This window comes from Trachinotus anak, unplaced genomic scaffold (genome assembly GCF_046630095.1).
Source record: "Trachinotus anak isolate AG129_WGS33_773 ecotype Australia unplaced genomic scaffold, CSIRO_AGI_Tana_v1 ptg000013l, whole genome shotgun sequence".
In the NCBI taxonomy this organism is placed as follows: domain Eukaryota; kingdom Metazoa; phylum Chordata; class Actinopteri; order Carangiformes; family Carangidae; genus Trachinotus; species Trachinotus anak.
Window position 1 is genome coordinate 19806123 of NW_027273864.1, and position 26369 is coordinate 19832491.

Consider the following 26369-nt stretch of genomic DNA (forward strand, 5'->3'; position numbering starts at 1 on the left):
ATGCATGACCGCAGAAATATGATTTCTACACTTTAACTTTTTGACAGCTTTAATGATATGAAAGATTAAAAGCTTATAAATTACTGTAAATTACCACTTAGAAATGATAGAGTCCGACTCATTATTTCATCTTAAGTAACTGCCAGTTTACTAAGAAGATGGTAATGGTTTTTTATTGTATTGCATTGGAAAAATCAAAATTATCCTGACTCTGTGGTTTTAGCCAACCATGCTGATTAAGAGGTTTTGTTTTTTTCCTCATACACACACACACACATACATACACATACATGCAAACATACACAGTTCCAATTCCACACACTTGCTTGCACACTCACACAATTCAGCAACCCTCTCTCCCTTGGGAGTAAAAAGGGCGAGTATCCAGGGCCAAGAGGCTGAAAGGGAGAGTGACAGTGGTCTATCTGCTGTCTCCCATCTGGGTGTCAGTCTCTGGTTTCACCCAGGGGCTCAGATAAGCTCCGGACACAATAGGGACAGCTATTAAAATTCAAACTACCAGAGAGGGTCATGAAATAGTTATGACATGTAAGGGAAATCTACATACTCTAATGTGCCCCTCATTGTCTGTCTGTTTAGAACTTCAGGAGAAACACACAATTGCCAAGTGAGCTAAATAAATACCAATAATCATAATAATAATTTGCCGTTATCAGTATCAGTTCACCAACATAATTTCCCATCTCTGTCAAAGATATTTTTTAATGGACTAAAGCATGTATTATTGTATTATTATGTATGTATTATTTTTAAATATTCAAGACACTCTTGCAACTGGAGTTTACAAACACTGACACTGTATGGAAAGTACAGTTCAGAGTTGGAAAGGTATCGATCTCCGCCTGTGCTATGCAGTAACATTTTGATTGAATTGTTATGTGACTGAGCCCATGAAATCCCATCCAAAAAGTTCCATCTGGTGCACAAATGGATGAATGCATCTTCTTTAATATCCCTGACATCAAACACATGTACTTACACTGTATTGAGCACAATTGATTTTTCCACATGCCACTAATGTAAGGCTAGTCGTCATGTTGTTGGCAAGGTCATATTTTATGAACTGTAAATCAACATTGCAATACTACTACTCACTGTAATAGTAAAATATTTGTTTTGGACTACAAGACAGACTGTTTTACTAGAGAAAAGGACTGCAGCTGTTGTTGCTTTTTTTTTAAACAGAATGAAACGCCAAGTTCCCAGAGCTCAAAGTGATGTTGTTTTTTTGTCCAGCCAACAGTCCAAATTCAAAAGATATTCAATTTACGTTGATATGAATTTGCAGCAAATGTGAACAAATCAAATCACATTTGAGAAGTTTCCTTTGATAAATCAGAATCATCAAAATTGTTAACGATTAATTTTCTGTCCATCGACTAATCAATTAATTGACTTCAGCAAAAATGTAACTCTTATACTGTTATGCGTACAGGTTTCATATTTAGTTACCACAACGTAGAGGAAAAAACAATCTTATATGTGAAAACATCTGCCTCAACATATCCCTAAACATTTGCATTCACAGTAATAGAGCTGTGGAAAGCCAGTAAGTACATTTGAATACTTCTTCTACAACTAAAGGTTTGGTAAAAGTCTATGTACAAAATTCCCAAATGAAGATTCCTGTAAAACCTATATGTCTATACTTCTGCTGGGTTTTGGATAAAACTGCAATCGCTGAATAACCCTGTCAAAAGAGAGGGATTATAAGTACACTGTAGAAGCTGAAACGATGTGTTTGCGTAATAGGCAGTGTCTGATTTTGGTGCTTTGATCAGTGCCCTTGGTAAATGTGACTGGCGGTATCCCTATTCCCATGTGCGGGACTAAACAGGCTTAGTTTCTGCTTCCTTTAGGCCAATGGGCAAGGCACAGAAGGATACATTTAAAGATTCAGAGAAGGTAAAGTTAACACAAGACAGTATCTATGCTTCTGTTCCTCTCTTCGGCTGCTGTTGGGATGTTATGGATTATTCTCTACAATATGCGTAAAATCAAAGTTGAGAGATGGCTGCTCTGTGCCCTTGAGCAAGGCATAGCTGGATCTGGTCCAAGACTGTGTCTGTTCATGTGCCCTTGAGAAGGAAATGCTGTCTGTTTGTGTTGGCAGCAGTGGTACCACCCTTGTTCTGCCCCACAGCAGGAGAAGAGAGAGGAGAGAGGTCAACTCAGGAAAAGAGCTGACATGGAGAGAAACAAGCCGGTTATAGCCCGGGACTCTGCATATCCAGCTAAAAGCATCACCATGCCTGTCAGCTCGCTATCTATATTCCTGGCTTCCAGCAGCCAGTTCAGATTCAAGACATCTGAGAGGACAAGGGCTGGGTGTACATACAGTATATGAGGGCAACCTGGGAAAGAGAAGCATTTGGAGACATCCGTTTCTGGCACTGTACATTCACTTATTGAAACCTAGTGGGCCAGAGGTTCAAGAATAACCTCTCACCTGTACTGTACGTGCAAGACAGTCAACAAGACTGTCAACCAAGTAAATGTGAAAAAGGAGATTTAACTTCCAGCCTTGATGACAATGCTTTGGTAATACACCATTATTTATTTGATATTCCAGGGCAGTCTGACAGCAAAAAAAGTCTTCTGTGTATCATGTGTAAAATATGACCACAATAACAAAATCAGATAATAATAAAATTATACAAGATATCAAATGCCTTGACTTTTACAATAAGAACAGTAGGTGGTGTGAGGTGTTAGCTGGATTATTTTACATGGAATAACTTCATTTGAAATATCACAGAACAGGTGAAGCTTTAAGATTTGTACAATTCACAGTTTAAATCTTTAAGTATGCACTTGTATGCTTCTTTTAAAATAAGATGGAAGTCACTTTCATATCTGTAATCTACCATATTTAGTTTTATTTTTTCAGTCCCGTCTACTGTATACCAATCTGTACACTATTGTACTCACTCACACAGGCAGTCATACTGTAAACCCTTGTGAGTCAGCACCAGGCTCTATGGGAGCAGGCCAGTAGAGTCTGGTTTTTGGCATCTGTCCTCTTGATTCAGTCAGACATCTCTTGGGACAGCTGACTTCACTGCCAGCCATGCCCAGCATCTGTGTGTGTGTGTGTGTGTGTGTGTGTGTGTGTGTGTGTGTGTGTTTATATATATGTCTGACAATCCCTCAGACAAGCTGGGACTAATAGTAATAGAAAAAGGTTTTCACTGCCTCAATAAAACTAGTGTGTGTGTATGTGTGTGCGTGCGTGCGTGCATGCATATGTGCATGTATGTTTAAAATATATAAATATAAATGATTGTTCTTTCAATTGTTTTCACCAATGTCTTCTAAAACAAGATAAATAAAAACTGAATACACCTTATTTGTTGCTGCATACACACAAAAATCATTCTCTTGTCTTCATCAGATCACTTTCCATTGTAACCGGTATATTTGTCTATCCATCCATTTTCTATACCGCTTATCCGTACAGGGTCGCCGGGGGACTGGAGCCAATCCCAGCTGACACTGGGCGAGGGCGGGGTACACCCTGGACAGGTTGCCAGTCTAAGGGCTGACATATAGAGACAAATAACCATGTGCACTCACATTCACACCTACGGGTAATTTAGAGTCACCAATTAACCTAACTGTGCATGTCTGTGGATTGCAGGCAGAAAGCCAGAGTACCCAGAGGGAGCCCACGCAGAGACACAGAGAGAATATGCAAACTCCACACAGGAAGGCCCCAGGCCCGGGTTTCAAAACCAAGAACCTTCTTGCAGCACTAACCACTGCACCACCATACCACCCTGTTATATTTGTAATAATATAGATTAATAGCATCTACTGGCTTTTCAGCTGATGTGGGCCACTACTGCTGAAAAGAGCTACAGTATCCTGATAATTTGTACATTCAAGGCCAGTTTCTTGAACATAGACTGAGGTTGAATTTCACTGGACATCTAATTGATCTAAATTTTGTTTTAGACCTTGTTTAATCTCTGTCTGGGAAAACGACCCACAGTGTATTTCCCCAGAGACAGTGATCAAACCCTGATATTGAAGCAGAGGGATTTGAGGTGATTGTTGTGTTCACAAGCCATCATTAGTTTTTCCCTAAACCTGCTCAACTTTTTGTATTATGCTGGATCAAAAATTGGCACCACCTTACAGCAGTGCATACTTTGGCTTCCTGTTTAATGTCAAGACATCAAATTTGCAGTTGTGATAATAAATTGTTAGCAAGTCACTGATGAAAGGTGGAGGTCTTTTCAGTTTACAGTAAGCTATCAAGCTTTCAGACTGTGTTATTACAGTAAATTATCCTTAACAGGTTATTTGCCCTGATGTTTTTAAGCAATTTCCATAATGATAAGGAAAAACAGTCTGAAGATGGGTCCTTTATGATTAATTAAAGCTAAAATCTGTGATGCTTTTTTTTACCAATATATTGTTACATGCATCTGTACGATGGAGTGTAGGGAATCACACATGGCACACTGAGTGAACCTTAGCTGTGAGCGCTTTCCATTTGATAAGTACTTATTATTGATCTACAAAGAATTAACAAAACATTCACTGACCATTAATAAAATCTGGATTTTTTTTTTTTTAAAGACATAACACAAGTATTAGCTGAACTGCTCCTTAAGACTGCAGCACATTCCTTTCCCTGGTAAATCTTCTTAATATTGCATATAGAGTGTTAATGCAGAGTGACTGACCGACCACTGTGCCACCATACTGCCTCAGCCTGCCTCAAGGTCACTGCTACTGCACTCACAGAAGAACACCTGTGTGAGTGTGGTGTGTGTGTGTGTGTGTGTGTGTGTGTGTGTGTGTGTGTGTGTGTGTCTGCCCACGATGTGGTTTTGCTCCCTCACAGAGCAAAATGGCTGTGTATCATTTATAATCTGTCCTCTGAGAGCTGTCTCTCTCCCCCTTCTTCTTCGCTGCCTCCTATTTCATTCTCTCTCTTTTTCTACCTCTCCCTCCACTTTACAGAGGCACTAGGGGAAGGGAGGAGAAGGGAGGGCAGAAAGGAGAGGACTGGAGGAGGAGGAGGAGGAGGAGGAGGAGAAGTGGAGTTGCAGTGCAGGAGAAATTGTCCTTATTAAAGAGACGGCGGCTCCATGTGAGAGATCCCTTGTGGGACAGAGATTAAATAGACTGCGTCAGAGGGGAACGCGCTCGTGGTGCTGCGACTGGAGGACGCGATTAGTATGATCATCAGGGAGAGATGGAGGAAGGGTGGAAAAGAATGACAGCAAGGAGGAGAGGTGGGATGAGGGGCAAACAGACAGAATAAAGGAGGAGAAGGGTTAAGAATAGAAGAGGAGTGTGTGAAGAAATGTAGAAGTACACAGACCGAACTGTGGACTATATTTCAGGGGAGGGATAAAAAAAAGATTAGACGAAAAACTGGGGAGAAGATGGGTGTGAATGAAAGAAAATGAGGAAGCAAGGAGATGAAATGAGAGAGCAGAGGGAGTGTTTCAACCAAACTGCAGTCACAGGAAGGACCTCATCATGGAAAGAGAACATAGCGAGCCAGATATGTAGGAGGAATAAAACAAGCAATAGTAGCACAGCAGCAGATATTACACAGGGAAACTACAATGCTATATATGATGCTAGATGGATTGTACCTGAGGGAGGAGACAGCATCAGATAACGGCAGAACAGAGGAAAAGATATGGACAGAAGAGAAATTAGTTTCTACAGCTGACTCTTGCCATTGTTGCATTGACGAGGAAAAAATGTTTCACGACTATCCCTCTTCTATTTCATCATCTTCCTTTCTTCTGTTACACCTCTATTTTCTTGTCTTTTTTATCTCTTTCTTCATTTCTGATAAACGCACAAGTCATCACACCTGTGTCCTTGACATCAAAGCAATGTCACTAAAGAAAAATTGATGCAAACACACAAATCAGTGGTTACAGCTCAGCATTGGGAGACTGGTGTTGGCGTGTGTATGGTTTTGAATCACATTCTGATTAACAAGTCAAGTGTTCAACTCACTGAGTGGACTGTTTGCACAAGAACCTGTAACAACCTCCTCCCATGAGAAATACATGCACCATGTGTAATGTATCATCTGGCCACCATCCACTACTGTCATTACTGCCACAACAAGCAATTCAGAGGTACTCCCATCAGGGATTTGCTATAAACACAACTGTCCTCAATCAACTGATAGTCACCTGCATATCTGCAAGCCATTTTTTTTCACTTGTTAATACCTACAGTGCTCTGTATCACTAAAAGTGAAGCTGCCCAACACTTATCTTTCTAATCTTTGTTGACGTAGAGAAATATTAAGCACTAATTTAGGTTTAACACAAAACGATATATGTAAATGGTGTGCTACTTTCCCAGCACTATCACACTATTACTAACTCAGTTAAAGTAGTGAGAGCAGAAGAGAGAGATGATGAAGGTTATAGATGTAGAGCAGGCTTATTTAGGCTATGCTGTACACTGGCCCACTGGGATACCAGTGACCGACCAGCACACCAAAATAGAAATGGGAGCAGAGGAGATAGAGAAAGGAGGAGAGGTAAGGTGTGGTGAGAGATAATAATGAGTGGAAGAGAGAGAGAGAGAGAGAGAGAGAGAGAGAGAGAGAGAGGGCAGGTGGAAGGGTTGATGAGGAGGAGGTCTGGAAGGGGACAGGATGGAGAGGTATGGAGGGAGAAAGGCAGGTAGGAAGCAAGAAGATTTACATAAGAAGGGTTGAGTCTGACAGAGTTGCAACATGGGAAAAGAAAAATGTCAAAAAATGTAAAAAAAAAAACAAAAAAACAGTTTGACATTTTATGAAATACAGTTATTTGCTTTCTTGTCAATAGTTAGATGAGAAGGTTGATACCACTTTCATGTCTCTACAGTAAATATGTAGCTGGAGCCAGCAACCAGCTAGCTTAGTATGGAGACTTGGAATGGGGAGACAGCTAACCTGACAAACACAATCCACTTACCAGCACGTCTAACACCACTCAGTAATTAACACGTAATCCCTACAAAAAACGAACTCCAAAAACAATAATTTTCCATTTTATAGGGGTTTATTTTATGTACTATTTCTTGGCTAGGAGCAGTTGCCAGGCAGCCAGAGGAGACTCCAGAAAGTCACTGCACCCATGTACGAAACAGACTGAGATTTGTATCAAGCTTCTCATCTAACTCTCAGCAAGTAACTGCAACTGTACAATAATTTAATATTATGGCCATTAGTTTTATCTTAATTTATATTTTTTTTTACACTAGTTTGGTATGGCAAACGCCTCTACTAAATACAACATTATCCTGTGGCCTCAGCCTCTGCTGCCACAGAGAAAAGGCCAATCAGTTGTTTATCACAACTGTAGCAAATTCAATATGAGGGGCAAATGCGGAAATTAAACACTGCATCCACCAAAAAAAGATCTGACATTAAAAATCTGATTTAAGCTGCTAAAGGTGCTAATGGGTTTGATTCAGCTGTGAGAATTCAGTTACATGCCCATTTATGTTCCATGTGTGTCTATGTGGAAAATGAACTGGAATTTTACCTACGAAATCTATTGTACCTGTAATAATATTTTTTTTTTTTTACATCTTTAAAACTCCATAATGTGATGGAGTTGAGGAAAAGACAGGTGGCCAGGGGGTTTGAGGTGGAGGTGTTAACATTAATAAGCTGCAGGCATGACTAACCATTATGATTGTAGTCAGGATGTTAGATTGGATGTAAGGTATGCATTTTTATGTTAAATTAGAGATGCTTACATTTTACATATGGTTTTAGTGTAGTGAAGATATTGGTAAGCATCTGGTATGGCTTTCAGCTATGGTCTGCTGGTGTCTCTGTAGGTTGGGGGAAGGTGATGCTGAGGCAGATTTGTAGATGGTGAAGGGAGTCTATATATGTGCAGTGAAAGTCAAATCAGGAAGCTGGGGGCCATAAGAGATAGAGAGGACAAAGTGGTAGTAAGGTGACTGAAATGAGGTGTGGTGATGTTGTAGAGGGCAAAGAAAAAATATTAGAGGGAAAAAGAGGTGAGGGTGAGGATATGAAATTGAGGGAATTTGGTTGGTTGGAAATAAAATGGCTTATTCCCAGGCTGGGTAGAATATAAGTTATTAAAAAGAAAAACTGCTGAATTTTACTCTTGGATTGAATTCCTTCCGCACACTCAAAGTTCCTGCTATATTAATTAGTATTTAGCACTATCTCCCGCCACCATGCATGAGATAACACACTTCAGTGTGTCAAGTCAGTCACTGGAAGTTATGGAAAGTGTGACTGTGGCAGTTATGAGGCCTATCTTTTTTTTATTTTCTCTGGTCGGTGTTGGTCAATTTGGATTATGATACCAATGGGACAATCTGTATACAGTTAAAATTCCCCAAACTGATATTCCTGTAATACAAAAAAACCCCCCATAATAATCCAATTTGTAGTGATATTTAAACACCATTCACTGCTTCATTTCAACTTAAATTGTGTTTAAAGCAAATTTTCAGTCATATCTAAGTTGCATGTAATGCCACTGTTTTGTGGGGTGGACAGAGTCTAGGTATGTAATGTGGTTTCCACACTGATCTATATTTACTGTATTTCTCCTCTCCTGCAAGGTCTGGCTAAGTACCCTCCTACCCTCCATTTCCCACAACATCAAAGACTATCAATGTGCTGAGCACCTCTTCATCCTCGCGATGCTTGAAGAATAGCTATGCCCTAAGCACCCTCACAATTTCCTGCTCCCTACCCAAGATGACCTACCAATGTGCGGCAGCTCTCTACTGATCTCTTGAGAAAATAGTTGTACTGTGAGCACCCACCAACTGTCTTTTCTTCTATCTCCCAAGAAACAGGTCCTGCCATCCCTTCCTGGAAACTAAGCCGTAGACTGACATCCCATCTGGCCTTAGTCTCATGCCCTTCACCTGCTGCCTGCCTGAGGGAAATGCTAGCTTCTTCACCTGACAGTCACCTACAAGGCAACGACAGGTAAGTACATCCTGTGTAAAGGTATATCGTACAAGGAAGCAGACTACTGGGAAAATTGGACAGTAAGAATCCAGACATGTTACAGAATTAAATGTACTACTTAATCAACATTTATTCACTCATCTAGATAATTGCATTATCTGTCAAAGTATTCTTTGATTTGAACAACAGGACTCCTAGTTTATATGTTTTAACAGTGATTACATTACCTTCCTCCTCTATAGATTTGAGAAATTGTAACTCAATTGAAGTCAATGAAATTTTAAAGAAATTAGAAAAATAATAATGTCTACAGAAAGGAAGCTTCTTTTAGTTCCTGAAATGTAATAACAACAGAGTTATGTTTCCCCAAACCATGGCTACTGCACTGTATATGTTGTGCTGTTTTCTTAAAAATTATGACGTACATAGCGTGTGCCTCCTATGCTTAGAAATGCAGTGAGCAATAGGGACACTAACCCTAAGGCATACATAACTTAGATTCCTTATTAGATTAATAAATAAACTACCTCTCAAACGCCTGGCTGTTGGACTAGTATCCTGCCTTTTATTTAGAATTTATAGTTTGATGTTCTGTTGCGACAATGCTGCGGTAGCTTAGAAGCTGGTGCACCTATGTAAATCCACGTGGTCAAGAGCGTAACCACTTCACTGGTTGCATTTCTATACTCACGGAGCCATTATGCATTTATGCTGCATAATGGAGTATAGCCATTCATGAACTGTTAGTATCATGTAAAAGGACTGGTATAGACTACAGTATGTGGGGCTAATAGGTCAACTGTGCTCAGGGCATCTTACCATCAAACGCAGGCCCCTGGGACACATACACATTACACACACCACACATGATGACAGCGAGCAATACAGAATACCTTCAAGGATAATTACCATGATCATATTTCTGAGGCAACATATGTTCTGTGGAGCAACCACACAGCACACAAGGGGACCCACACAGCATAAACATAGAAACACCTGGGATCACTAATGCAAATAGATGCACCAGATACCATTACTCAGTTTCCACTTAGTGCTCCAGTGAGAGATACATTAATTCATTCTAACAATTAATAATTATAACCAGGGATGAAGAAGAGGGCATCCTCCTTGTTAGTACTAAGGCAAGATCTTAACCGAAACACAAAGACTTGTTAAATGGATTTACCCAGTGAAAATGTTAACCAAATAAACATGATATGGAAGCACCGTCTTTATCAAGACTGCATAAGATACACAACACATTCAAGTCTATCCAATAACAGAGCACTCACACTTATGTGATGTGTTAATGTTTGGCAGTGGATGTGCCCAATACTTGATGCTGGTGACAACAACCAATCACAATTTCCAGACACACAACAAAATCGACTGTCCATGCAATGCTGAAGTAAATTACACATGAAATAAACTCCACAACCAGACACATACTAGACCTGACACCTCTCTCTGTGTTGATTCTTCTGGTTTGTTTCCCGGTACGTAAATAAACTCTGATCATAGAGAACAACGTGATTCCCTATCACATTAATCAACCTCTTCTCCATTATGATGTTGAATGCCACCCATGCTGCTCTCTTGGTATTTGCATAAATGTGATTTGATTGGCTGGTGCCTGCGCTGCTGCTTGAAAAGTTGAACTTTTCTCAACTTTTGCAACAGAACCACAGTGCAGTTCGGCGTAACGTCACCTCATTCGAGGTGAATCAGAAGCGTCTTGGTTGAAGCCTCCAACGTGTACGTGAGCGCTGTGTAAATGCTACATATTTGAAAATAATTAATGGCTCGCATACATTTGAGATTGTAACGTTTTAAACAATCCAGATGGCATAGTACTGCATTTACTTGCTTTTTTAAACTGCTCCTTAGAGCCATGTTTTTTCCCATTTCCTTCTTTTTATCATTATTATTTCACCCACTGTACAAAACAGCAAGGACGAACCATAATTTTACTCTGTCGAACAGAACGTTAGCATGGATGTCTTACAATGAAATATCACAGTGTGTTGACATTTTACATGAGAATTTATAATGTTTTCTGAACTGTAATATTATAACTCAGCCTATAACAAGAAATGTTAATGTACTATTCATTGCTTTTGCTTTTATGTAATGTTTTAAGATAACAAAGTGTATAATGTACTCTCCCCTCAGTCAGTAAAACTCTTGTAGGCAGCACTGATGAAATGACAAATCAGATTTCCACTAACAGAAAGTATGTTAATAATTACAATATTACTATTTCTATTTGAGAAGTTTAATTACTTTAATTTTGGCTTTATTACAAGTCTGCAGGCTGTGATCCTGCATGAGTGTTTAGTGCACTGATAAAATGTAATGTTCGTGTATCTAATCAGAATGCTCATGAGAATGGGAAAATGAAATTATAATTTTATATCTGTTATGATAATTTTATTGCTAGTCCAAATTCTGTTTCATTTCAGTATTGCTGTATCACTGTAGGCATTGTTTCACTATGATGATGCCAATATGGTGATGAGCAACATCTCATCCCGTATCAGACAGCGTTCACCAGTGCTTTTATTTTAATATTTACTCAGCTGTGTGACTGGAAAGATTTTCTGAACTGATCTCATTTACTCTGTTGTTGTCTTGCCGCTGGTTTTGCCAGCTGACACCAGTGTTACTGGATGAGAAGACCAGGAAACACAATCTTCTGTGACTAGCGGTCTGTAAGGTTCCAGGTTACCTCTGATGTCACACAGGTGACACTACATGAATACTGATCAATGATCCCAACGTCAGGGGAGGTGGATGATTTCAACACTGTTATAAATATTCCATACACAGATGTAGCAACTAGAGAGGTTCATTTTCATATATGCTTACTGCACTGCTGTTTTACTGTTGCTAAGGATGAAGCAACAAAAAAATCCTACTTTAAAGCAATACATGGACAGAGTATAAGGTGACGCATTTAAATAAGTGCATGATCGAATATTTGAATTGCTATGCGATGCAAATGCATACAAAGATATCCTGTGATAGTTGAATGTGCTCACATCACCATATGTTATGGTGTTATGCATTTCCAGTTTTTTAATGAAAATCTATGTAGAAAAATTACTGCACTAAACTGCGCTTGTTAGGATAAAAAGGGAGAAGTAGAAATTTAGCGTTTGTGCTGCAGTAAGGAAATATTTACTGCGTTTATTACTAAACAGAAAATAAATACATAGGAAACAGGTATGGAGAGATTTTTTTTTTGCTTTCTCATTCCACTCATACCCAGTCCATATTTGCAGACGCCACAGCACATTCAACGTGGCCAAAACCTCTACCGTGTTGCCCCAGAGACCTGCTCCTTAATAAGACTACGGCTGATTGGCTGATGGGATAGGAGAATGACAAGGGAGGGTGGGCGGGTAGGGTGGGGGTGCTTGTGTGGGGGAGGGGGAGTGAGGGGGGGCTAAACTGTCCAGAGAGATTTCTATGCATACTAAACAGGTCTAACACTAGCTGGCTGAGAAGAATTTTCATTAGTCCCCTCAAACGGGACTCCCTCCCCTGTCTGCTGCTCCGATCCTGTGCTTATGCATTTCTCCAGGTGTTTTACAAGGTTTATGCATGTCTCTGCTTTTACCTGTGGGGTTTTTATCAAATGAAGCAGCTGTATCATCTAAATAATGAGCAATATCCAAACCAGTACGAAATCAATCACCAATGTCATGATCAGCTCAATTTTAAGTAGTACAACACATTCCTCAAGATGAAGTCCTTCATACAATACACACCAGTGCACACATATTCACATACACCCACACACATACACACACACACACACACACACACACACACACACACACAGACAGAAGTATTGGGACTCACCTTCTGTGGGTGAGGTTTTCAGTCGTTTGCACAGTCCCTCTACGCCCCCGTAGTCCTCCTGGAGCTTGACCACCGCCTCGGTGCCACGCAGCTCCATCAACGAGCGCAGCTCCATGAGCGAGCAGCCGAAGCCTGCCGCATGGTTGTCCTCATTTCTTTGGTTCTTGGCATAAAAATCGCTGTTGGACATGTCCCCCATGATGTCAGCTAGTCAAGTCAGTTAGATTAGTGTTTGTTATTGCTTATAGATCAATCAAAAAGCTTGCACAACAGAGAGGTGAGCTCAGTCTCATCCAAAAAATCCAAAATAGGAATCAGGCAGGCAACAACAACCAAAAAGCGGAAAAAAGAATGCCACTTGTAGGTAAAGTAGGCAGGTAGGGAGATTAAAAAGGGGGAAAAAAATCCAAGGGGATAAATTGATGAGCAGCTTCTCTGTGTCAGGAGAGGACTGTCAGATATCAGCGGACCAAAAACCATCAAAGAGCAGAAACAGAAGAAGAGGAGAAATAGCAGCAGAGAGCAAGGAGAGGAGGGGATGATGAAACACAAGTGGGGAGCATCCAGGTGAGCGTTGGACAGCCCCAGTGGTCAGGTCCTGAGAAGGGCAATGATGGTGGTTGCAAGTCCTTTTGGTCTCAGGCTCACCACGGCTGCAGTCCAGACCCGCTCCATGTGTGGCTTCCCATTGCTGCTTTTCTGTTGCCTCCGCTCCCCCGTCTCTACATGGTGGTCTTCCCCATCACTGCTACAGAGAGAGAGAGAGAGAGAGAGAGTCGAATTCACGAGATGAATTCAAAGAGGACAGAAGGTGAAGGAGGAGGAGGGAGAGACAGAGAGAGAGCACAAGGATGAGTGCTGTGTTCTCAGGGCAGGGGTGAATGCAGCGGTAGATGCTGCACAGCTGAAGAACAGCCTCTCCTGGCTGCTGCAGTGACTGTGGCTCTGCTGTCTCGATCTACTGCTGCTGCTACTGGTGCTGCTAACCTCATTCTGAGGACACACCGACTGACAGAGAGACAGAGAGAGGGAGAGTGAGAGAGAGAGAAAAGGAGAGAGAGAGGACACGAAAGAGAGGGAGGGCGGAGAGAAAAGGATGCTCCTTTCTGGTGCAGAGCGGAGAGGAGTTGTGTGCGGGTGGGAGGTTGGGGCTGCTCTGACGACAAAGCGGAGAGGCAGCACGTAACGCTGCACTGTCACAGGGAGGATGGGCTGAGCTGTGGAGCTGCTGCTGCTGCTATCTCACCACTAGTTCTCTCTAATTCTACAGTAAGTGACCTCTCTTATGCAGACACTCTGTAGTGATACATCCCTCTCCGCCTGCTGTCTTGTAATGCCTCACATTAATGATTTCACCCCAGTCTCCCGCCCTCTCACCTTAGAACTACAGTTGGTCTAGAAAAAAGACCTGTGCAGTATTGAGGTGGTACACTGCAATTTGCTGGATTAAGGTGATTACAAGTTTGGTTGAACTGGTTTACATCAAGTACACACATATTTATTGGTGTTCGAAAAATGATTCAAAGATATGTTTGGTGTTATCATATATTTTGTATAAGAGACAAGTCCCCTGAAGAGATGGACTTATCAACCCACAATCAATTAGCCCATCCATCAATACTTTCTGTACTTTCCCTACTGTGTCTGTAGTGGTGCCGCTTTAGGACAACAATATACATCAATAGTATCAGTTCATGGTTAGTTTTAGTCTTTCCATGAGATCAGTTGACAATAGGGGAAATAAACATGTAATATTGCAACACAGTGATACAGTGAACAAAACACTATTGACCTGTCACTAGTGATTTATACGTTTGCCTGCAATTTATTCAATGATATCAGTGATCCAGCATGTCACACATTGACCACTTCCTCAGTAGAGGGATCTAAATAGTGAATATTGTTAATATTAATATTATTATCAAAAGTAAACCTCTGGCTCACAGCTACCCTTCATTACCACCCAACCACTTGTGGGGAGACCTGGAATCAAAGTGCCATTGCACTGCATCATGCTGAATGCAACAGTAAATCAACACTGCAAAGAATTCCTCTAGGAGGTCCCCAAGGGGTCATAATACAGCAAAGAAGTGGCAAATGTTCAGAGGGAGCCACATGAAGATCATATTCAGTTAAAATCAGACAAAGGAGCAAAATCAGCCAAACAACTACACTGATAGAAGGGAAGGTCACTCACTTTCTTTATGTAAAATGCCTGCTTTACAGGCCAAGAGTTATCAATATATAACCTTGATCTTGTATAGTATGTGGTAAACCAAAAGTGAAACCAGCCAAGAGCTGACAGCTACATTATTGTCAGTTAGTTATGTTACACTAAAAACATTCCTTGTGACTGGTGCAGCCTGTAACTGTCTACATGTTAAACTAAAGATAAGGATAATGGAACTATCTAATTTGTTATGGCATGCACCAAAAATCCTTAATCATGAAATCGCCAGGTCACATGAACATGAACGTATTATGAATGTTTCTCAAGGATAGGAGACAGTTCGTTGTAAAAACAATTTCCCGTTGTAAAAATAAAGCAGCTTGTCTGACAAAGTGGCTTCACTGTATCTTTTCTTAGACACTGACTTGCTTGTCTCAGTAGTTGCGTGGCTCAGTTGTGTTTATGGATAGGAAAGTATATCAGCTATTTTACAGTTGTGAATTTTTAAATGACTTTATCACAAGGTCCCCTGGAGAATGCTCCGCCCCCTCTATGCTGAGAGTCTAGCTCTGCCCCTGAGCAGATGGGACTAGTACCAGAAACAATTGTGTGCTCGGGAACAGCGGGCGGCGACCTTGTCACAGCAGGGTGGTGAGAGACCCTGCCAACATGTGAATACACATCTGTAACTCCACAGGAACCGGTCCTGTCTGTTAATGAGCCAGCCCTGACTGAAGTGACAACGTTAGACAGCATTGGCGATGTCACGTAGACAGGTGTGACCAGCGAACCTGCTAAACATTTCTGTTAAGAAGATTAAAGAGCGCATTTCCCACTAAGGCTATTTTTTTCCCCACCTACAGATTAGATTAATAGTGAAACATTACATATTCCAGCTCACTTGGGTCTTGGAAAGTTTCTCCATTTCTTAAACACAAAAGAACAGCACGGGGCAGGAATACATCTTCCTCTCTGTTTTTTCTCCAACCTTTTTATGCTGTCCCCCTCCTTCGCCTGCCGATCAGGTCCAATCAATGTTGGCGGTATTCTCTGCATGCCAAGGCAGACATCTGTGTCGGCCAGATCCTCCAAAACCGTCAAATGAAAGCAAACAAATGCTCTCCCAGGAAATTATATGTGTGTTTGTGTGTGTATGTGTGTATTTGTGTGCCTGAATAGCTAATCAAGTGGCTGGCTGAGGAGAGAAACTACATCACACAGGTAATTCTCCTTTGCACCAGATGGACCACCTGCAAGAGAGGGACACTATCACTATCACCACTTATCCTGTGTACCTGCACTGTACTTCGACACAAAGAGTAATCCTGCTTTTCTATCCTACTAACTTGTCATTTGCAGCTAATCAATTCATCAGTCAGATAAATGGAAAAAAATGGAAACTAACAGGAATCTGGTTCCTGTAAATTTGGTACTGAAAACGGCTGGCTAGACGATTGTTGTTGCAAATCTGAGCTGGCATGACACAGAAGCACTGATTGTCAGCATATCTGCAACCAATAGGCTTCTGTTCACAGATGACAAAATTAATGCATAATTAGATGCCAAGAACATCACCATTACTCCAAACATGAAAAAAATCTGTCCATTCATATCCTCTATAATTTATGTCAAACAAGTTTAAGGACACAAAAGAATTGAAAACAAACCAGGAAAAGTGCCAACATAAACAATCTGTGTAATTCATACTCAAGTTTAGCTGATAACATTCTCTACACTCCAAGACGGTTCTTGTTTGAAATAAAAATATAACTGAGAACAGCAATGCAGTATTACATGACTAATGTCAGTGCAGCTCCCTCCACAACATCTGTTCATCATCAACCATGTAAGGTGGTGTATTTTCAGCTTCACATTATCATGTTGGTGATGTAAATGACTGGTGGTGGTGGTGGTGGTACATTCTGCTGGCATGCAGCTGCCTATGTTTAAATTACGAAGACATGAGCAGGAGTGGGAGAGATTGAGATGTGGGAGAGAGGGAAATGAGGAGCGAGGAGAGAGGAAGGGGAGAGAGGGAGGAAGCGGACGGCTGTACAGCTACTGTTGATGTTTTGTATGCATTCACATAAATCCTGATGAGGACAGTGTGTCAAAATGGTTCTTCTTTGATGTTAAATAAATATAGATAAATAACTCTGTTTTAGGCATGCAGAGCTTTTTTTTCACCTCGCAAAAACCTTCTGTCTCTAGTATTTCTTCCACCAAGACCACCATCACTCCCAATTCCATCTTCCTGCTCCTCTGTCTATATACTGTCCCACGAATCTCTAAGGTGTCTTCTTGCTACCTCTCTATCTGTACCTGACTAAACACTTTCCTGTTGTGCTACTCTTCTGTCTGCCTCCCTTCCTATTTGATAGTCTGTCTGTATAATTGTTGGCATGCTCACTACAGCTTGACAGTGAGTAATGAGTAACATATCACTCATGGAGAAAGTGCAGCTTTTGAAATAATAAACAGCTTTTTACCTAAAGTGCAAGGACACTTAATTGGATTTCATGAACTTGAGCACCATATGGGATCCACATTAAAAACATAAAGCTCCATGGCCAGATGCTAAAACCATCTGACCAACATACTGTATAGTGTTTGCCTTATGATGGACTACTGAAAAACCACAGAGGAATCTATTACGGCCACTAACACATAACATGAGCAGTAATTATCTTTACAAGTGTCAAGAGACAGGAATTGTTGACATGTGTAGTCATTACTATTTGGCCTTTTTTGTTCACCTCAAGGTGTTTAACCAGTGAAAAAAAAGGAACGATCTGAAAGACAAACCCTGCAGTATTTATTCTATCATACTGCTGTTGCGAGGACACTGCATTTTCTTAAGTGCATCACAAACTGGCAGACTGGGTCAATAATTTCTAAAAACAAATGCACTCAATTAATGTATTACTAAGAGATGTCTTCCTATCTTATCAATATTTTCCACTGGCATTTGGGGCTTTAAAGGATTGAAGATTTGATTTCAGAGCATTAAACTTATGGTAAGCATCACTTTTGAGGCTATAGTTTATAGTGTTCTTATGCAAAAAGCCCCATTAAGCAACTTAATATACTGTAATTTGGTCTTGACAATATCATCATCATCAGTCTCTCTTCCTTTATTCACCTCAATTCACCTTCACTGTCATGTGCAATATATTATCGTGCATTCTATTTTGGTGTCGATTTTACCAATAACTAATTTTGAATTTCTCTCTGTATCATGCCTAGTGTCTGCTGGGTGTGTGTATGTGCTGGGTCTCTCTGCTCTGCTCTGCTCTGCTCTCTAACTATAAAGAACAAATGATAATTATAAAACGGTGCTCTAGAGCAATTGCTGCTTTCTCTACGATGACAAAGTCCCTGGTATGACAAGTAGTGGGTAGTTTGCTGTCCTCCACAGTGAAGCCATGCTCGTTCTACATGTGTGGCTGTCTCAAAATGTCCTTGAGCACAGTGAGGCAGGGCTGAGGTATGAGCTGTGCCCACTGCACCATCACCAGCAGCAGCAGCACTGGCACACAGCCCCCCCTGCCTGTCACAAAAAATAGTGCAGGAGATTTCAATGACGATGGAGCTGCTCTGCACACCTGCATGCTCGAAAATATCACATTATTATTTCAGATGACAGGTTTACAAATGCTCATGGGTTTGTATCATGACATGAAGTGTTTCATTTCAAAACATGCTCACAAGCACTGATCGGATTCTTTTTTTTTAAATCTAAACAAGGTGCTCATGTAAAGGGGACCAAATAACACCTTCCAGTGTGATGTAATTGATGCAACACCCATGGAAAACCTCCGCCTCAGACGGGACTACGCCAGCTTTACAAAGCTAAACATTCCAAATGTGTTGATGATCGTGTGATGATAGTGTATCTACTTCCTGTAAATAACAACAAATACAGAGGAAGGGAGTTGCTGATTAAATAAGTGAGTTAGCTGATTGGTTCTTGCTTCCTCAGTTTGAATGGCTTTGTGCATGATTTAATGACAACATTAGAGAGCAGGCAATTATAACAGTGCTGCTTGAGAAGTCAGATAAATGACCCAATGAACGAGAAAACAAAGTAGTTTTACTGTATAAACACAGTTTGTTTATGACCTGTACTACACTGCTAGTTTCTGCAGTTAATCATTTGGGAAACTGATTGGTGAATAATATTGAGGGAATCCCCTAACACACGTACATGTGCACATTAGATAGCAGCTGCACTGCAATACCACACAGCAATATCCAAATGCACACACACACACACACACACACACACACAACCAGAGAGAGAGAGAGAGAGAGAGGAAGACACGTTAACTGACATTGTCTCTGAGGTGAACTGTTATATAACAACCGCACGAAGAGCCTCCTTTCAGCCACCATCAGTGCTCTCTAATTGGGTTGAAAGCAGCTGTCATGCTAACTAAATGCAGCAGACAGAGTCTGACGAAGAAAAGAGTTATTTTGGAAACCAATACAGGAGTTCGGAAGGAACTGCAGCTCCAACTCATTGCAGACTGAGGAGAAAATAAAGCATAGAGGAAAAAAAGAAGAGAGATGAGTCAGAGAAAGGAGGACACACACACACACACACACACACACACACACACACACACACACACACACACAAATACATTCTTGCATGTATACTGTACGTATGTGTGTTTAGCCTATGCTGAGTTAGAAATCGTGAGGGGCTTTTGAAGAAAAGCAGTTGGCCAGGCAACCCCGATAGCTGCAGGGGTTGCAGTGTGTTACTGCAGAGTGAGATTGAGAGGCAAGAAAGTGAGAGGTGGTGATGATATGCTCTAGCTGTGAGATGACTGGGTTAGAGGACAGAGGATGGTACACTGAGGGATATAAGCGTTTGGTCCAAACAGAGAAACCCTAATGGACCCCATCACTCACATCTATGAAAAACATCTCCTAAAAGGCTCGAGAAATGGCTCAGTGATATGTTAAGGTGTGCCACTGTAGGCTACTCCATCTCCCCCTCACTCTCCCCCTGACTTCCACCTCCCTCTTGTTGTTCTGCTTCAGCAGCACACACACCAATTCTGGCTAGTGTAAAGATGTCACCTTTCCCCTCACCTTGGTCCATGCTACATATTCAACTGCCTGCTCGCTCTCCCTCGCTTTCTTCTTTCAGTGGAACATCTTTTCATTAACATTACTTCTTTTTTTGATAATTTGCAACAAATGACTGCGTTTTTGTCCTGTCCTTTTTCTGTTCTGCCACCTGAATAATTTGTCTGGGGTGTACTTAGCGTGCCAATGGCATTATACAAGTTAAGCAACATTGTCAGGCTGTGGAGGGAGATACAGAGATGTTAAGTGTAATCTTGCCTGGAGCAGTGGTGTGGAAGCACATTAACAACTGTAACCAGATCAATACTGGCATTTTATTGCCAGGCATATTGAAATATAACAAGCAAGTACAGCATGAAAAAATGCTTATGGTTTTAATTCTGAAAAACCAGCTAACCCATATGCTGTTTGTACATAATGATCTAATAACTAGGGGTATATGGTGTTAGCTTAGTAGTGGTGAGGAGGCTTTGATGCTCTAGCAGGCTGAGGATTTGCCTCCGCATGAGATCATCCTGTAAAATAGGAGCAGGTTTGCTCTATTCTGATAAATTCTCCAATTACACTAGACTCCCAGCTTGATTCCTCTAGAGCATGGCACCTTGCTGTCAATCACCTCGATCAGGAGCTCATTGGAGTGGAACCCTGGTAAATTATAAGGTAGGAGGAGGGAACTGCAACACATTTTACAGTATTTAATGTTTTTCTATAAAGCTTTGTTATTCAGTAGTTTATTCAATTGACAGTGATTATATTTATTCGATTTTTTTTTTAATTGAGAGAGACTGGTGTCGATGGTGATAGAATGGCATATATCAGAAGCTAAAGGCTTAAAAGTGTCTGTCTTTTCAGATATTTTGATTAACAGTGACCTCATGTTCTTCTCAAGGGAAAAGAAAACATCTAAGGTATTAATCATTCTGCCAGGTGAAGTCTGTCCTGTAACTTCTTTAACTAGACACAAGGCTACAAACAATCCTCACAGAGAGGGCTCTGTGCTATCTCTTCTAACTGAATGCAATGTGATAAAATACATATGACGATATATTTTGATTTAATGGGGACCAGCCACATCTACTGTGTTTTTTTAGCCACACTAGCAGCATGGCTTTAAGGATGGCAATGCCAGGCGGTTGGTTCACCACTTAAGTCCAGACTGAAATATCTCAACAATTATTTGATGGATAGCCATGAATTCTAATGAGTCACCTTTCATTTTTCCAGTGAAATACTGGAGTTTGTATTTCACTGGAGGTGTTTGTATGTTGCATTGACATTCATAGTCCCTAGAATAATAATGGTTCACATGCTAACATGCTAAGTTGTTGAACATCGGTAGGCATTACCCGCTAAGCTTGTTACCTTGATGACATTACTGTTTTGCTCAAAGCACTATGCCTAAGTTTGCACTCACAGTGCTGCTATGCCTATGGACTGTAAGTCTTGTTTCTTTATTACAGGTTAAATCTAGCTGCCTCACCCATGCCTGTAGGACACTACTATAATATTAAACATCCTTCACGAATGTTCCCAGAATAATGTCAACAACACAATGCCTCGTAGACTCAGTTAAAAGACTCTGTTCAAAGAACAGGAAAACTGTAGTAGGGTCAACCTCTTCACTTGTGCCCTTGTAATGGTTACAACTTTCACAGCCTTTTTTATCATAACCTTACACACTTGAACCTTGTTGAACCTAAAATGAGTCTGTTTCAATGCTTCACCACCAGATTCACTACCTTTAGAGAATAATGCATCAAACAAGTGGATGACAAATGTGCTTGTGGGGATTTTACTTATCCACACCCAGTGTGACACATGGTGCAGTCCACATGTAATATGGCTCACAGGATAGTAATGGCACTGAGGCTGACACTTGCCTCAGAGGGTTTCTAACCAAGAAAGGTCCTGAAAAACATACTGAGTCATCATCATTTTCAAGGTTGAATGCTCAAAGCTTGTGTGCAATGGGGCGTGGACTGTGAATTTAAAGTTGTAAGTGCAGGTTTTGGTTTAGTCTCTGACATAATGGCATACCAATGGCTCTGACAACTGAAATGAGCATGTAAATGGACATATAGATACTGATTTTTTTTTTCTTCTTAATCAATTATGCTACTAAAACCTGGACCACTCCTAGCATTTATACAAGTGTTCATATGAAAAGAAGTTTATGTCAGAAGTTATTTTGTTTCAGTTCACATATGTTGTGTTGTTTGACTTTCAGCAGAGGTTATCTACAGTTTATATTGGTGAAAGGAAAGGGAAGAACTTCAGTAATGCTCTTGTCTCTATAAATGTCACAGAAAAAAAAATCTGCACAGTCATACATGAGAGCACTGACACTGGCTCTAACATCTGTATCGACGTAAAAACCCAATTGTTAAAAACTAAATGAGTTTGACCCCCATGCTCTTCCATTTGTTTCCCTGTGGGCCAGGTTCCTGACCTCATATTACTCATCTGTTCCTAGGCCTTTTTCATGGAAGCCCTGTGTTGCTTGTCAGTTTGACAAGCTGCTTAATCTGTGTCCACAAAAGACCCGGGGATCAAAAAGTATGATACAGCTTCTTAGAGGAGTCCTTCCTGTGCAGCTAAACTCACTGGTCAAATCTGAGATAAACAGAATGGCACTCAACTGTTTTGTCATTTCAAGGAACAGAATAGAATAGAATAGAATAGAATAGAATAGAATAGTTGATCTATTTTTACCATGAAACTACAGTAGGAGATGTTTTTAGCACTAAGGGCACTAAGGGGTAGACCACCCAAATAAAATTGACTGAAACACACTGACACACCTTTTTTTTTTCCTGACAAATCTGTTCAACTGTCACACACATGAACAGACACTGTGTTCACTTGAGGATAAGTTTGATATGAGACTTACAAGGTGAAAATGGGGATCACACAATCACTTGGGTTCTAACCCCTTCATCATTTCCTAAACCTCAGAAAACCAAGCTCTTCACAGCTACAACATATAATGCAAATAAATATGATGGCGACACATCTTCCTCTTGTATTTTTCTTCACCTTTCTCACGCTCAGCTCTCTTTGAGTATTATCAGCCATTTGGATTTGAAATGTGTTGTAGGATTGCAAGACTTTCCTAAATTCAAGTCGTAAACAAATCCAGTGTTTGAAATAATATTGATGGTCTCAGATTAACTGGAGAGCAGGTGACTAAAGACCTTAATCCTCAAAAGTGCAAGTTAATTGTGCCAACTGTCTACTACTGTTCCAATTTAATGCAGGCTCGGTCTGAACATCAGTCATTATAACCAAATGTGGCTGAATTGGCCAAGTAAATCAGATAACATTATCTGCTTTGTGTTGTAACATCAATCACTCCTGAGGAATGGCCACTAAATCAGCAAGAGTCTTTTTATTATTCTTATTTAATGCTTTGGTAGCATTTATGCCCACTCATCTACTTGTCTCTGTCTCTCTCAATGTCTTTCTACAGCTTCTCTACATATAGTATGTTTTTATTTCTAACACTTTCCCTACTTGCATCCGAATAAACGACCATGTCTGTGTCTCTTCTGTCTTTGAACTTCTCCTTTGCCTGTTTGCCTCCTTCCTGCGGGGGCACATTTGGAGTCTGTTAGGATCCTGTATTGGATGTGGGTTGACATGTGCATGTGAGGAATTGGTATCTGTAAACAATCTGTCTGATGGTGCCACTGAGCATGCCGGACTAAAATCTGCAATCTACAATAGTTAGCAAAACATCTGGCTGTGGTGATGCATTTGTGCCATTGTTTCGGGAGAAACGCCGTTGTTTCAGGCACAGAAAGAAAAGGACTGATACTGCTGTTCCAGGTTTCACTGGAAAATAGGACAACAGGCATAAGGCCTAGAAAGATAGACTCGAAATAGAAAGAGACACAGAGATGTTACTCTGGCTTTGAATTCAGCTGTCTACAGGGAGATAAGGAAGATTGAAATGGTGTAATATTGGCTGTGGCATGAACACAGAAGAACATGTCTTTATAACTGTTAATGACAAAAGAGGGAGCTTACAAAAGATTCACCAGTTGCCATTTTAGTTCACGAGAAAACATTTACCTTTTTTTTTCCTGAATTAGCAGCAACTGTACTCAAATGAGAAATGAATAAGCATATTATGACACAACAAATTGTCTATCTTGATTGAGTATGATCAGGGTCACATCTTATGCATTCTCAAGATTGAAAGGCAGCAAAAATGATTTTAGCCATTTTAGCCATACATAGTGCATTTATTGTCATGTATTCACTGAGTGAGATCAAACACATGCTTTCCAATAGACAACTTACATGACATGTGCATATTTCTATACAGACACGGACACACTTATGCACACATTAACTCCCCGCTGCAAGGTAACTGGAATAAAGAAAGAAAGACTCATGTGGCCCTCTGCTTGCTCTAGATGAGCCTGTAGAAATCATGAGGGAGTTATTGGTCTAATTAAATTCAACACATGGAGGCTAAGTGTGCTAGAAGGAGACTAAAGACAGAACGAGGAAAGGAGAGGAGAGGAAAGGAGAGGAGAGGAGAGGAGAGGAGCAAACATACAAAAATAATTTTAGAAAACTTTAGTCTCCTTATACATAACATGAAGACAGGAAATTGCACAAAACAGGCATCAGATGAATAGCACCAAAATTTTTCTCAATGTTTTTCATTCCCCGCTTCATCAAATTGTCACATATCAGCCCACTTTTTTACACAAACGGTGAAACTGAGATATTATCTATTATTTCTCATTTTATCTGCAATTTTAGAAACATCTGGTTACGTTAGACACTAATTACCAATTACATCCCATGTTCAAACATTTTACCACTTATTAGGATATACTAAATTCTAAGCACTTGACATGTGCAAACTGTTAGAAATGTGTGTTTTTGGACTGATACTGGATAGCACAACATCGTATTTTAAGTCCTGAGATTGGCACAGTGCATTCCATCTGTAATGTTATGGCAAAGCAAGTGTTGCTATAAAGTGGCACATGTGATATGTAATCAAAATGTGAGCTGGTGATGATATGATTCAAGCTCATATCACCACTTTTACTGGATTACCATTTTAATATTGACTCCCTGCTCTGTTAATTGATCATCTGAGCAGTCAAGAAGTGCTTATAATAGCAAAACCAAATGCAAACCATTACACTGAAACATTTTACATGCAAAAACACATTTTATAGTGTAGTCCCCAGTGGTAGCATCAAAAAATACTGTGGCAAAACAGCAATGTATGCTGCTATTTCCCAACCACAAAGCCCTCTTAATCTCATTAATAATTGTATTTTGATGCAAATTTAAATGTTTATATATGAAAAGTTCTTATCAAAGGTTTACAGCTGGTCTACGCACATGGAATCTTAAATGTAGTTTTATGATGAAAAAATATGCCATATAATCTGTATAAACCTTACCTCAGCTGCATCAGCACAGAAACTGAATAAATTAGTTTATTGAAAGAAATACAATTTGTTGCATTGATGGGCAGAGCCGTAAAAATTCCATCATCATCTATTATTACCCATGATTTTAACATTAATTTGTGATGATAATGTGACACAGCCTATTTAATTGCATTTAACTATAAAAAAAAACTCAGATTATGCATTTATAAGGGCATGGAGAGAAGAGACACTGAACGTGTTGTCACTTTTAATGTCAACACCACATGAAGTAAATGAACGTTTTTTTTTTTTTTCTACAGTGGCAGCGGAAGGCTCTGTACAATTCAATTCACCTGCTTTAGCCTTGCCTGAACTCAAACCTTTCTCTATGGTCTTAAACTTAGTGGTTGCTTAAACACATTAAGGGAGATTTCTGCAGAGGCGAGTGTCTTTTGCCCAAGACATTTACTTCTGGCCAAATTTGTGTTCTGAAGGCTGCACTTGTGCTCTGCTGCCAAAACGGAGATGGGAATTTCCAGCTGCACCTCGGCCAGAGTTCTGAAGAGGAAACATTTCTCGCAGGGAAGTGATCCTTAGTTGGTACACTTTCTCCAAGCAGGTTCTGATGCCCCAGAACCTGCCATGCAACTCTGCTCCAATCTGTCAAATTGACAAACGGCCTTTGGATTTTTCTGTCATTGTTTTAAAAATTGAGTCGAACAGACTTAATGCGACCCCTGCCAACGAAAAACACTTTGTCTCCAATAGCTTTGCCCCTGCCTGACAAAAATGCCCAGTAAGGTTAATTAACCATGGCTTGATTTTCCATCATATTGATGTTAATTAGAAACAGAAG

General features: G+C 40.4%; 1 protein-coding gene across 12 annotated transcripts in view; it reads right to left on the reverse strand.

The window, feature by feature from the left end:
- Window positions 1-26369, reverse strand: part of atp2b2 (ATPase plasma membrane Ca2+ transporting 2) — a 123532-nt gene that overhangs the window by 55801 nt on the left and 41362 nt on the right. For 3 of the 12 annotated variants that reach the window (XM_071493852.1, XM_071493851.1, XM_071493853.1), the window contains exon 2: window positions 12839-13586. In XM_071493852.1, the coding sequence (XP_071349953.1) occupies window positions 12839-13037 (199 nt within the window). In that variant the 5' untranslated portion in view covers window positions 13038-13586. Of the gene's footprint in view, window positions 1-12838; window positions 14130-26369 lie in introns of those variants that run through there. The other 9 variants (XM_071493862.1, XM_071493856.1, XM_071493858.1 and 6 more) reach the window with 4 other exon arrangements.